General features: G+C 30.4%; 1 protein-coding gene across 1 annotated transcript; it reads left to right on the forward strand.

Annotated features, from left to right (window-relative positions):
- Window positions 1–4,658: 4,658 nt before the first annotated feature.
- Window positions 4,659–5,215, forward strand: LOC119684610 (cytochrome c oxidase subunit 7A1, mitochondrial-like). Its single transcript, XM_038098688.1, has 2 exons — window positions 4,659–4,771; window positions 4,845–5,215. The coding sequence occupies exons 1-2, from the start codon at window positions 4,754–4,756 to the stop codon at window positions 5,094–5,096; spliced, it is 270 nt and encodes an 89-aa protein (XP_037954616.1). The 5' UTR covers window positions 4,659–4,753; the 3' UTR covers window positions 5,097–5,215.
- Window positions 5,216–14,906: the final 9,691 nt, after the last annotated feature.

Raw genomic sequence — 14,906 nt, forward strand, 5'->3', positions numbered from 1 at the left:
TGCAAGTACAGCCTTGGATGCAAAGCATATCAATACTGCGATGTACGCCTTAAAGGGTGATTTTCCACGTACTCATATTTATGTTGGTATAGGTATAGTCCCATTGATTAATTATTTGTGTTGTCAGTACTTGAAGTCCAGCATGATAATACTGTTGATGAATATTGATGTCGTAGTGCTTAACAAGTAGTTCATCATTGGGCAGCAACAAAGAAAACTTAACGTCGATATAGACGTTTGAGTTTGCGAGTTGACTTTCGACGCGAAGAAGCGGTTAATAATCGATGATTTCACCAAGTAATGCAAAAGGCTTCGCCACGTGATAGTCTTTTCTAAGTTCGGCATTTCACTTGTAAATCTATGACTTCAAAGGAGATGAACGATTTGTAATTCTGCCAATTCAAATTTCCTTGCGGGTATAGATTGAGAATTGACTGATGCCCTTTAGTTGTACTAATGTATACGTGGTGATTGTTCTTGAATTACAATTGAACTATCGCTGCTCTAGTGTGAGATTGTACTTGAAATTTGGTGGCTACTCACTAATCTCTATTTACAGGAAGGGTGAACCATTAACCCATAATGACAAGATCAACGCCGCAAATAAACAATCTTGAAACACTTAGTCTGATGCATTTAATGCCGTAGGAATAAATGCCGCCAAGTCGTATCAGTTGATTTTTCTTTTACATTTGCTTCACGATTGTCAGCAAAAACCAGCATTATAGATGATTCGGATTCATTCCCATTTAGAACAAGCTGTGAGTCAGACCAAACGATTATGTTTGTCGTTAAGAACGGTAGTGATTCCCGAATTTAAGACCAGAACGAGGTAACGAATTGCGCGGCACCTAGTTCTAAACGTGGTAAAGATCGCGTTTTTAATGGCTAATGTTTCTGAATGAATCCTACCAGCGAATATGTAAATAACAGCCGTATGCTTTAGAAAATGCATTGCCAAATCCATGAAGTTCAATTTTAGTGGTATTGACAATCTTCGCGTAGTGTGGAACTTGCAGTTTTGATAATTCGAAATCATGTATAATTTTCTGCCAATGGTACCCGATTTCAGATAGCAAAAGTTCCATAACTTTTCCACACAAAAGTCTACAGCTGTTGCAATAATATCTTGACACGTATTGGAATTGGACTAACAAAACCCATTAGCGAGGATATCATTGATGGAATAGATCGTTTTGAAGCTTTTTTTGGGCGATTAGTTTAAGGTTGTATCAGTGCGATGAAATCTTCTGCTCTAGTGGCTATGTTATTCACATGATATCAGTTTATAACTGATTTGCCGACTTGGTTTGAATAAATACTAGATAATACTGAACTGCCTATATATTTTTATGATGTCAACCGACATGGTAACGTCATCAGCAGATCATTTTGAATAGTGGAACCTACCATTAATGTGTCGTTTAATGAATTTGTGATGCGGGAAGATACGATGCGTCAAATAAAACACTGAATGACTGAAATACACAGTGGTATAGTATGCAGAAATGAGCATCGCAAACATTTGGATCCATGAGCAGAGTCACTTTACACCGTTTGGTTGCAAGTTCTTCAAGTTGCCAGAAATTTTCAATGTTTTTGTGCCGAACGCGTCTTTGACTACAATTATTACTGTGTCGAATATAATATTATTGAAAACTCTATAGTTTGACTGTGATAACGTGTGTACAGTAGCAGCTAAAATTGTTGGTAAAGCCTTAGGCTGTTAGACATCTGCTGGCTGAGTATTTTCTGGATAATGTAGGGTTGAATAATGGCGTTGCTTACAAATTCGGCATGTGAAACGAAGTGGTCTTTTATTAGGCAATTGCACAGCTTCTGTTGATTTATGTGGATGTTGTATTCAACCTTTGAACAACAACTGCAAATAACCTTAAACTCAAACTTCGTGGTCATGCCATATCGCTTGGATTTTGAATCAGATTGTGACGATAGAATTCTTGCATTGGGTTTTGTATTAGCATCCAACAGTTAACAGCGTTTGTACAGTATAGAAGAGCATTGAGCCAAAGTTGTTTGATTCGAATAATCCAGACTTTTGTTCCCCTTGCACTCTGTATTAGCACCTTTTGTTTTTATCAATGTTACACTGAAGGACGAAAGCGTCACAGATTTGTTCATTGGTACCAACTGATTTAAGTGAGTTGAAGAGTTCTGACATAGTGTTCACAATATAACGTAGTTGTTTTGCTTCAGCCTTGGCAACGTTTTTTATTAAGTAATTGAAGAAATATATTCTAAGAATATTAGTGCACAATTATCATAGCGCTCCTTAAGCTGGTCAAGGGCCCTTTGATAATTCTCTTCGGTAACTTGGAATGCTTTTATTGTTGCGAGTGCATCATCACTTAAGCAAGACAACAGATAGTTGAATTTCTCAATCACTTAATATACATCATATACAGCTCATCAATTTCAGCCAGACTAGTGCTTGAAGGCATCAATTTTTTAATGTGAGGTTGATAATATCATATTATATGATTTGATAAATCCAATTGTATATTTCAATTCAAAAGGTGTTAAGAAAGGATTTGTTTCTAAAACATTTTTAATGCATTTATACTCCTCAATTGTAGGTGATTGCTGTTCAGTCACACCTGTTTGAGTAGATCTTGAAGAAGTATGGTCATTTGGATTGCTCGTTGTGTGATAAAATACGCGAAAATAAGTTGAAGAGATGTCAGAATATGTTGCGGCATTGTAATTTGCGTTTAGAAATTTGATGTAGCCTGGCAAGTGAAACCTTCGACGAACGTTCTAACAGCAAAGAGTTAGGTCCAACGAATAGAAAAGGCACACCTTGTAGTATATTGTTTAATTTTATCTGGATATATAATTAAAATAATTGCTAAAATTGGTAATTTATCAGTTGTCCTATCAGTTGACACCTTTACCTGCATATCATATTAGTAGACAGATGCCCCACATATCTCTCCATCTGTAATTAATCCTATTAAATATTGCAGAGTTACTTGTTACCAACTTTTCCTGGTTGAGAGTGTTTCCACAACTACCTTCATTTTTACCTCTCCAGAGTTACTAGTCTTTACATGACTTTTCTGGTTGAAATTCTAGTTTAACCATACGAGATAGATGTCATGTGGCCTGAAGTTGATCTAGAAACTTTATTTTGAAATATTTACTTTGCATATGTACTAGAATTAACATAGAAAATACAGGTGTAGAACGGAGAGCAAACAAAAATTGCTAAAATCAACAGCCAATTCTGTCGTACTATATGGAAGCGAAATATTGGCTGATTTGCTGAAAGTATAATAAAAATATAAGTAGAACAGATATAACAACAAAGATAATACCATCTGAGGAAAACCATAGACTGATTAGCTAAGATCATACTCCAACGGAAAAAATATGATCTTTAATCTGATTGATTTTGAAAAAGAAGTAAACAAATAAACTTAATCGAGACCAGGACGTAAGCTGACGAAGAAGAAATTCTAATAAATTTCTGAGATAGAAACGATTTGGCACACAAAGAGGATTGTATTTAGTTCGTGCAAACCGGGCTTACTGCTAAAAAAATTTGTACTAGGGAACATTTACAATAGATCTGGAAACTTATTTTGGAATATTTATTGATTATTAATATATCTTCTCAAAACTACAATGTCAAATACGTTTACTTTATCGTTTAAGATGTTGAGACCCATAAATATTTCTCTAATATATGTACTTTGATTCAATTGCTCAAATGCTCTCTGGTAAGAATTACTTTAACTGATGAGTATTAGAGGTTTCTGCTAGAACTACAGATAAGTTGAAACATATTACTTGTCTGGACTAGAGATCTTCCTCTTCAAAAGTTTCAAAAGACAATCTTCATTAATTTGATCAAATTAATTGTTCGATATTGTCAAAATTCTGTGAGACTTCACTTTCTTCTTCTTCTTCTTCTTCTTGAGTTAGTGCTATTACGCACTTTTTATAATGGCTGGGGTTATTCACTACTAATCCATCTAGGCTTTATAGCTAATCATATATTTATTGCTTTAGTGATGAAGACCTTAATCAGCATATCATTCCTGAGGTCCAGAATGGATTGATGGTTTGTTCTTTTACGCAGTAATTAGACTGCACTTCTGTATGGATGTATTTAATATGCAAGCTCAATCAATCTTTAAAGCATACAGTATAGCTCAACCTGGCCTTAAGAGAAATGTTTAGATTCATTAATTAGATAACGACTACATACGAGATCTTAGGATTGACTCAGTGAAATATATCAGAGATCAGAGCTTTAATTATTTCACTTATAAAGTTACTTCACTTTATTATTTCTTTATTAATGTCAATTTGTAATGTCAATGCTTTTATGTAATTGAAATAATTTAATACTGCTTTATCGACACGCATGATGTGATGTAAGAAGATATTACTTCATATAATATATATAACATAACATATACAAAATTCTATATCTAACAAAACTCATTGTGTTAAGTTGCTAAAATAAAAAGCTACATATAAAGTTAAGTCCATTTTAAGGAACAAAAATTGAAGTTCCAAATGAATTTTCACTCCAGACAACCTGTCAGAATTTATTACTCAACCTTAGTAGGCCTTGCAAATCACAAATATTTGATATACCAAATAAAATTCAGATTTTTTCTAGAACAAAATTAACTTTGTCGAAATCTGTTTCAGGAATTTAGAGACTAGTTTTCTTGAATCAAATAAGTTTAAACGCTTAATCTATAAATTAATTGCAAATATGGCATCAAAGTGCAGTGTAAGTATGGATAGCAATAATAGTGAAATTAGATAACCGATTTGTAATGATTTGTGTTTCTAAATTTTCAAAGCAATTGCTACGTGTCGCTGCTATACGTAATGCATTCGTCCCCCCTGCACGCTTTGCTGCTAAAAAGTCTAATGACCAGTTGACTCCTGAGGAAAAGATCAAGTGTCTGCAATACCGCTTCCAACGTGATGATGGTCTTCCGGTTTGGTTGAAGGGTGGTCCTAATGACAAGTACTTGTACCAGGCAACTTTGGGACTTTGCGCTCTTGGATTGCTGATGAACTTTCATTTGTACTTTGGTTACATTCTTTAAAATTCTTTATGGATTTATCGAAATTCTGGCAATGTAGCAATTGTTTGGAAATTTCGAAAAATGTTTGTTTTCTACAAACTTATTCACATTAAAATAAACGTTTGAGAGCTATTAATCAATATATTCCTTTTTTTTATGGGTGTAATTTATGTCCCTAAAAGACTTTACATAGTAGTTATATGCCAATCGTACAGATTACTTTGACAAAATATATTACTTTGAAAAGACTATATTATACCGGGCTTTATCGATAGTAAAAACCTGATTTGATCTACCGTTTTCGTATGACATTTTTGTTATATATTTATAATAATATAATTTATCGTGTTTTACATAGCCTATGATAATCCTTAGAACCTGTTAAACTGACGTATAGTCAATTATTTTTTTTCGGTTCGAAAGGTCTGGTTAATGGTTCTAAATGAGCGCTAGAAAAAACCTGCTTTTAACCAAAACCAAAATAAACCATATATATTCTAAATTTTGATATTACCACGACACAGTTTAATTCGATGATACTTTATTAAACGAAAATTGCAAATACCGAAATAAAAAATTCAATAATGTTACAGCATATAATATTTAAGATATTGGATATAACAATATAATAATTAAAAATTGATTGACAATTGTATTTAAAATACTTGTATTTAACATGCTTCCCCATTGAAAGATTGCGTTGAAATTGACTGAAAGTAATGCCAACTTTGAAATCAGTCGCTTTAAAGTAGTGTTTGCGATTTTAATCTCAGCTACTCGGACATGTCCGTCAACGCCGGAAAACGTTGCTTTGCTATCTCTCATTGGACCAAATTCTCTTCTTATAGAACAACCGTGTCACCACTTTGTATGTTATACTTAGTTCTTTTACAGCAATACAGATTTCGTAAAACTGCTAGATCTTCTGCTAACTGCCATCACCAAAAGTGGGTCTTACGAGCAATGATTTTCTGCCAATACTACATATGAAATATTTCTGATGACATATATATTGACTCGTTCTGGTATATGAGTGAATTTTTTGTCAGCCACGATGTTGACAGCAAAGTCAAATACAATACATCTCTATATACAATACTGGTATTATTGACTGGTATTATTTTGATTCAGATAATCAACCCATACAGGAGTTAAAAAGTTCTTTTATTTTATTACCATTAAGTTAAATCTTCCATTTCTGAAAGTAAATAACTATGGCGTCAATGTGCACATATAAAAAGTTAGAAGTCTTATACGGCATTTATACTGGCCTCAAATGGCTTATTTTGGTCAAAAATTAAAAATGAGAAGCAAATGACTTATTTTTGCATACAAAATCTCAAGCGAAAATGAGGTCCATTGGATCTCATTCTGTATAAATGAGTTTCAAATATATTCCAAATGGAAATTAATACATTAAACATACCTAAATAAAAGCTTTTCATGTCATTTTAAGAAAGCTGTCTTTGATATATTTACAAAAAAAAGTTAACAAATGTTTGGTGGTTGTATTTTCTTGAAAACGATGCACCACTTTTTGGAGCTTCTACTACCCAAAAATAAATTAATTGAAGCTAAAAATAAGTTTTTAGTTTATATTGTAAGGTTTGAAGGTATATTTAACCTTCATTCTGAATTTTTTTAGCACAGAACAAAAATCAAATCAACAGGCAAGTCGAAAATCAGCTGTTTTAAATGAGAATAAATGAATTACAACGAATGTAAACACTTTCAAATAACTCATTTAAAATGCGTCATTTTCAGCCAGTGTAAACGCCATATTAATTTAAACTACATCAGAACGCAGAATGTGTATTCATTTGCACGAATTGGGTTTCATTTCTCGAATGTCAGCGATTGTTAAGCGATACAATATCACAAGTGGCAACCCTTAACCCAAACATATGATGTCTGTATTAATGATATTATTTAACATATGCTATTCAAGCAGTGCTTCTAAATCAGAATCTGGATATGTTTAACCTTCATTCAGCATAACTTTTTTTTCTATATACTTGATTTTCATTAATGCAAAATGCATTAAAGAAATAACTTCAAAACAATTGTACTCAAACCAATTTACTTTCATTAACCACACAATGAGTTGGAAATGAAACAGATTAAGTAAGCAGCCATTTGCTTACTTGGAAATACAGACATATTTACAAAATATTATTAGATATTTCAACTGACGTGTCCAGTCGAAAAAGTTAATTACAGCAAATTTTCAACATGTCATGGTCGAGCATTGTCCAATTTTAATTTTAGCAAAAAATTCATCCAAATCTCATTTGGTCTCATTTGGTAACCACTGCAAAAAATGTTTGCAACTTTGAATTTGCAAAAAAAAAAGAGTGAAAAACTGAATAAATCCGCTGCGGTTAACGTGTGGGAATGCAAGTCTTTTAATTATTCAAGCGACGACACAATGCGCTTTGAAGTGGGGACGAAATAAGTGAAAAATTCACAATTGAGGAAAATTAATTGAAATTGGCACACTTTTTGATTGGAATATCCATGCCATGGTAACTTTATGAATATGACTGGTGCCCTCCGGTCTTTGTTGGTATCCGATGTGCTTTGATTTATTTACTCATAAATTTTTATTTTTTTTTTTTATAATTTAAATTTTATAATTTAAAAATTTTAAATTTTATAACACAAATGTTGATTTCATTGTCTTATTTACAACAAAAACACGTGGTGGTCTTGATGCACTCTTATCAGTTCAGTTCTTATCAGTTGCATGCTTCGGAAGCCTTTGCTTTACATAAAATGGTGAAATATTAACAGCGAATTAACATTGTGAATTATTCTGTTAACATTCCTTATTTTAAGTAAAGGTGGGGTAGGTTCTCTCTTTCCGTAATGCGCATGTATTGGAATTCTATGTTTTTATTGCAGAAGCAATAGAGGTCTGGTGTAGTTTTTAAACTTGAAGTCGTTTAGTGCTTGAAGCAATGCGTTCTAATGCGTTTATGTTTGGAGCAGTGGCTTGCAGGCCTTTTTTTTTGAGATATAAGTTTATTTTACGTACTGTAATTTTATATATAGAAAAAAAAAATATTGTTTATTAATTAAACAATAATTAAACTGGTAATTAACGTAGTTGGGTTTGTTTAATTTGAAATCTTTTTAGAAATAAATATTTATAAACAAAATATTGTTCAAATTATGCATGCAATTGCATATTTTAACTGTTCTAGCATTGAAAAAAATATTATATATAAATATAATGTTGAGCATAATATATGATCAATTTTAAACCTACCTTAAACCTACCTGAAACCAAATAACAGATTTATTTGAATAAAATACAAAAAAAAAAATAAAAATAAAAAATCACTGTAATCTGATATCTACTCTAATTAAACGGATTATTTTGGGTCCAATATGTTTGTGCTATGCAGTTTAAATAATCCCGTTAGCACCACTGATGCAGCATTTTTTTAAGCGGGACATCCCATTAGGTTATAAATCTGAGCTACAAATTTTGTTTATTTTTTTTATTTATAGTTTAATAAATTTTATTATTTGCATATTGCGTTGAGCAAACAGTTACCATTTTTAGTTAAATTTAAATACATTTTTTATATAAATTTTTTTAATATAAATATTGCAATTTTTTTAACCAACAGCTGGCATATTTTGAATAAAATCATTGTTAAAAATTACTGAGTTTTTTCTGTGATAAATTGACACAGGTGTGTTTTATAGCCATTTGATGAAGTATAAAGTATTTTTTTATCAGTTAGAAAGTGTCACAGAGACAATAGTTTGAAGTTGAAATATCAGGACTATATGTCTGTATCTAAATAATGGTTATGCAAAAATAAAACTAAATAAAATTAGTTAGTGTTGAAAATGATTTTTTCAATACATTTTTTTTATTAAACTGTCAACGTTGTTTTCATCATCTTCTGCCATTTTTTAGCTAGAATCATTGTTCAAAGCCACAAATTTTTTAATCTTTAATAAGTTGTTAATAATTATATACATAAATTGTGTAGCATTTTATTATAAAGTGTGTAGTAGAGCCGACAATTTGTTACTGCAGTACCAGTTTTAAATTAGAGCGTCTTAGAATTTCCTCACCAACTTCAATTCTTATCAGGTGCTGTTAACAACTGATAAGAACACATATATTATATTACTTTTTAATTAAAAAAATAATGTTACTAATATCTGTTAGAAATCGTCGAACAAATTTATTAACGCAATATTAAGTCTGACCACACGCACTCCAGTGTTGCAAGTTGTCTTAAATCGAGTTGATAACATTTGAATGCCAGGGTTGCCATTTATTCTTTGATGCCTGATATATGTGCTTTAATATTGTTATAATAGAACAAAATACATTTTTTTATCAACAACTTCGCACTGTTTCTGTTTTTTTTTTCACTACTTGAAACCATCGCAATACTTTCTAGCAATAAGACAGTTAAGAATTAGTAGCGTACAATATACGAAAGCCTTGGGATCCTATCAAACTCCAATTATAATACCACTGGGAGACTTATTGGTGAATACACAGCTAAATTTTTGAGTTTTAATAGCAAACCTTAGTTAATTATGAACAGCAGTGTCAATTCCTGAAAGCAGAAATGTGTTAAGACGTTAAGTACTTGTCTGGGAGATTCGAGGTTAGTTAAATGTTTCATTAAAAATTTCTAAATAAAAATGTAGCTTGTTTACTTATGATCAGAATATGTCTCGTAGAAAGAATTTTTTATTACTGATTTGAGTAGGAATTACTTACTATTTTCCTTAATAAAAGCTATTAAACATTTCATGCTACGATAAGAAATCGTCTAATTTTGTTAATAATATAGCGCAGATGGAAATCTCAATTTATAGAACTTGTCGGTAATATTAGGTTAATTCTTTGTGGGAAAAATTATATATTATTAATTATTAAATGAAGGATAGTGTTTAAAGCACATATATATATATGTTAATAGGGAAATTTTCATTATTTTGGAATGAGGAATTTATCAAGTAAAATATAATATATGATCAATATATTATGCTACAGAGCTGATTAAAAAACTCTGAATCAATTGGAATGTGTTTCTAATAATAAAAATTCAACCCATCAAAAACCAAAGTAAGTAAAATCGACTACAATCAATTAGATGTGATTATTTTTAAGAACTTTGACCTTTTCAAGCCATAACCTTAAACGTTATTTAAAAACATTTAAAATATCAACTTATAGAAATTTGAGTTGATCATAAAAGTTGAACTAACTGACCATTAATTACGTAGAAACTTTCTACAGATTGGACTTTAAAATAACTTGAAAGAGTTAAATCTTTTCATGTTAAAATTATATTCAATTATAAAGATCATTTCCTATTAAATGGGTTTAAAAATAAAGATAATCCACATGTTGTTTATTGAAGATATTTATTTCCGCAATAAATAACCGCTTCTCGTAGTTCTTAGTCTCACTCGTCGTCATATTGCAATTAGAGTTGGTTCTCGTTGCCATATGGTGACATGATCTTTTGTTTTGTTCTATTTTCTAAAGTCTTAATGTCTTTTAAAATCATTTCCGATTTGGGCATTGATAGTTATTTTGTGGTTACATCTTGACTCAATAACTAACCATACCATTTAGAATTGTTTTTATTTAGTCCTTCATTAGTCGGCACAACTGTTACAGATTTTGTTAAGTCCGTATGTCTAACTTTTTCTATTAGAGTTGTGATGATGCCTGGTGTAGTATATTTTTTTTATGGTTACATTGACTGTTTGATTCTGCAATATATATAGACTGAGAATTCTAGCATTCACTGCCACACATGCTTGCAAATCGCACACATGCCTTTGATATTTTTTCCCTGAGATCTGCTGGTATCCATAGCTATTACACAGCTCATCACATAAAGTACTCTATGTATGCCAAGTTGTGTTTATTTTGCGAGCTGCGCCATCGAGTGCCAGTTTTAGTAAGAAGATGCAATATGCCATATACAATATCCTGGGACACAATCTATTTATTGTGAAAAGACATTTTGGTTCGATTTAATGACCATTTACTACTTTACTACATTAAATATATATTTTTAATCCAATTTTATCATTTAAAAAATTTTTGAATAATTAACAAACCCCCAACTGTCTACAGATCTTTAAATTTGTGAAAGTAAATATTAGTAATTAACGTTATTTTTATATCCAAATTATTAATATTGCACAATATTATATATATCACTTTACAATTGGTTATCAGGCTTTTATAAATTATTTAAATAAATTAAGTTCCACCCGACTTTCGTCCTCTTAACAAAAAACTTGAATTTTTTTTAATATGAAATGCCCATAAAAATTTGTTTTAATTTATTTCGCAACAAAAAATTGCAAGTGTTGCCAGATTTTTTTTTTGTGAAAGCAGAATCATAAAAAACTTTATCATTAAAATGTTGTTGCTATTCAGTTACATTCAATTGTTCGGTAGTTTGAGTAATAACTGCCATAATAATATTTTTATGGCATTGCATTAAATTTCCTTACAAATAAATAATAAACTAGGATTTTATCCTGATTCTATTATTCAAATAATTATTAATATTAATGTTTATAATAGGTATGTAATTTATAAACTTAAGATCCTTTTTGATCAACTACGATAAGAATATATATAATTTCGAATTCCAGTAATAGTCACAATAGGAGCATATCTATTGGTAATGCCTAAGGCAATGAGAAAAGAATTAATTAACAAAATCCATGAGTAAGGAAGTGTGAAAAGTTGTTTGAAAAAGAATATTTCATCCCGAGCTTAAGCAAGTAACAGCAAATTGCATTAATTACATCCTCTCAACAAAAAATTACGGGATTGAAAAAGATTCCTCTCATTCCTATTGAAAAACCTCATGTCTCTTTGTACACATATCATCTAGACCATTTAGGAGAACTATCTATGACAATAAAAAATTACATATATATTTTTGTGGTGCTAGACGGTATAAAATCTAGCTCAACGGAATAAATTCATAAAAAATTGCGGCAACAAAGCGAGGTGTTCGGAAACGATCACCAGTTCAAAACCGATAGGGGCACTGCCTTTACTCCAAATTGCTTTGTATAGACCAGAATATTCAGCACCACCTGATAATAACGTGTGCCCTTAGAGGCAACGGACAAGTAAAGTGTATGAATAAGGTAATAATAGATTTGCTAACCAAGAATCCTTTAAGGTGGTGTGCTTATGTTAGCCGTGTGCAAATAGCAATAAACTCCAGTAAGTCTAGAAAAAAGACACCACTCGAGTTGCTTTTTGGTGTCTCTGTGTTTAACACGATATGACACAATGTTCAACAATGCTTGGAAAAAGAAATATTAAACAACTTCGAGAAATATCGATATGGGTTGCGCCAGCAAGCCAAAGAAGGTTTAACTAGTAAACACAATTTAACAAAAATCGTAATGAAGCTGTCCTTTATCACGTTGGATACTTAGTTACTATACTTCGAACGCATTTTGGATCTGAAGTTAAAATTTTTCCAAATTATATATGGACTATTTATATATTATATTATTATTATTATTATTATTATCATTATGTTAAGCCTTTTCCGAGTTAGTGCAACTGGGCACTTTTACTCTATGATAGCTGGGAGGATTCTGCAGAGTCCCACCCATCTCACTGACTAATTTGAGTATTCCTGATAATCTTCGTGATTATTTAATGATTGATCTAAGATCTGCGTACCGCCCCGTACAGTAAGTGATTACTCTATAAACTAATTGAGGAATTAGGTAATATTTCATAAGACCACCTATGATGAGTACTTGGTAATACGCGAAACAACGAGGTATGATCAACCAATATTTATAAAAATTAAATAAAACTTGTCCTTGTCTTTTCTTTGCTATTCAAATCCATCCAACTTTCAAATAGTTTCTTTTCGTCTTAAAGACGCTTCACTCTTTACAAGAAAAAATTAACTTTATAAAATTTAAAATGTGTCATAATTAATAAACTTTTAACAGTATGAGTTTTTTTAAAAAAATAGTTAATATATTAAAATGACGTAATAAATTTGATTCGAACATGAGTAAAAATATATATTCAAAGTCGTACAATTGCAATAAATTTGCTTCAAGTGACAAATAAAATTATTGCTCAATTTCTATTGTTTTTGAATTAAATTATTCAAAAAAAAAAAGAAAAAATTTGCAAAAAAAAAAATAATTGAAAAGTGAAAAATAAGCGCCAATATTTAACCGAGAAGACATTGAAAATATGTGGCGAACATATGCAATGTTGGAAAATTCGTTACTCATGCCTTGCCGAGCACTGCTGCTACTCACAGCACACAGCAACCCACTTAAATGTGTGTTAACAGTCGCTTCTTAACCTACCTCAATTCATACGAAAGCACAAACGCCTTTCACTTTTTTACTCCACAAACACAGTTCGTCCCTTCGCCAACAATGAAGTTGTACAGCAGCAGACGATGTTTACATTTTCACCACTGAACGAGATGAGTTTGGTGAAAAATTATTTGTTTTCAGTTTTAGTTTTCATATATGCGATGCAAACGCATGCAGCCGATTCAGTTTATTAGTGTCCGTGTCGCGGTTTGGTTACGATACACAAAATAAGCGGAGCTCAATTATATGAAAAAAACTAACAGTTAAAGTTGATAACATTTGACTTAATGTAAGCGACATATTAAGCTTAACATTTATTGAAAAGTTATTATCATTAAAATAACAACAAATTTTAATCTCTAATAAAATAAAATTAATTATTTACAAATAACAGAAGTTCGTTACTTTACGCTCAAAGATCGTTTGTGTGCTGTAAATTTGCTAAGAGTTAAAAACTTTAAGTGTTTTAAAATTTTAATAAATAATTGGTTTTGTAATAATAAAAAAAAATTATTAATAATAAAATTGTTTCTATTCTGTGTGTGATAATTGTTAAAAATAAAAAGTAATAATAATTAATAATAATATCAAAACGCTTTAAACAATTGGATAAAAATAATTATCGGTAAGTGTTTTACTTTAAATGTAATTAAAAAATTTAAATTAAATAAAAAAAAATTCTAAAAAATTAAAATTAATTTTTTATATGTAAATATAATTTAAAAAATTTGTAAAAAATTTTGTATGTCTGTATTTAATGAGAAATACAAACAATTCTTAAATAGTGAATATTAATATGCAAAGAAGACTACCATATAGTATGTTGAAATATTTTAAGGGACTTAAATATTAAGAGATGATATAACTAAATATACTATAAAACGTGCAGTAACAGTAGCATAACTTTCTCAGTATTACGTTCCTAGTTTAGGTTCTATACATTAGAAAGAATATATATATCGTGAATAGTATTGAAATTTAACAACTAGAAATTAAATAAAAAAAATATAATTAATTAATTCAATTTTTCTACAGCTGGTTTATGATTTCTTTCTAATATAAACACATCAAGTGAATTTATTAATTAAACTTTCAAGAAAAAAAAAACAAAATTTCAGAAAAATGTGCTAACATAAAAGTCAAGTACGGCTTTGGGTCAGTTGGTTAAAGTGCGCTGACTTTGAGCTTCAAATATGGCAGGACCCGAGTTCAATTCCTGGTACTTGCAGTTTAAAAAAATTATTTACGAATAATGAAACACAAGAATTATTTCCAAGACCACTAATGATGAGTATTTAACAATACTCGAAGAAGCTGTATGGTTAGTCAAAAATTCAATTAATCAAAATAATATAAAATAAATTTTTGTTATTGTAGTTTCACTACTGTTCGAAAAATCTCTTTATAAAAAGTTTTTTGTTAATTTTTTGTTGAAAAATAAATATA

The sequence above is a fragment of the Teleopsis dalmanni genome, chromosome 2 (assembly GCF_002237135.1).
Source record: "Teleopsis dalmanni isolate 2A chromosome 2, ASM223713v2, whole genome shotgun sequence".
Lineage (NCBI taxonomy): Eukaryota > Metazoa > Arthropoda > Insecta > Diptera > Diopsidae > Teleopsis > Teleopsis dalmanni.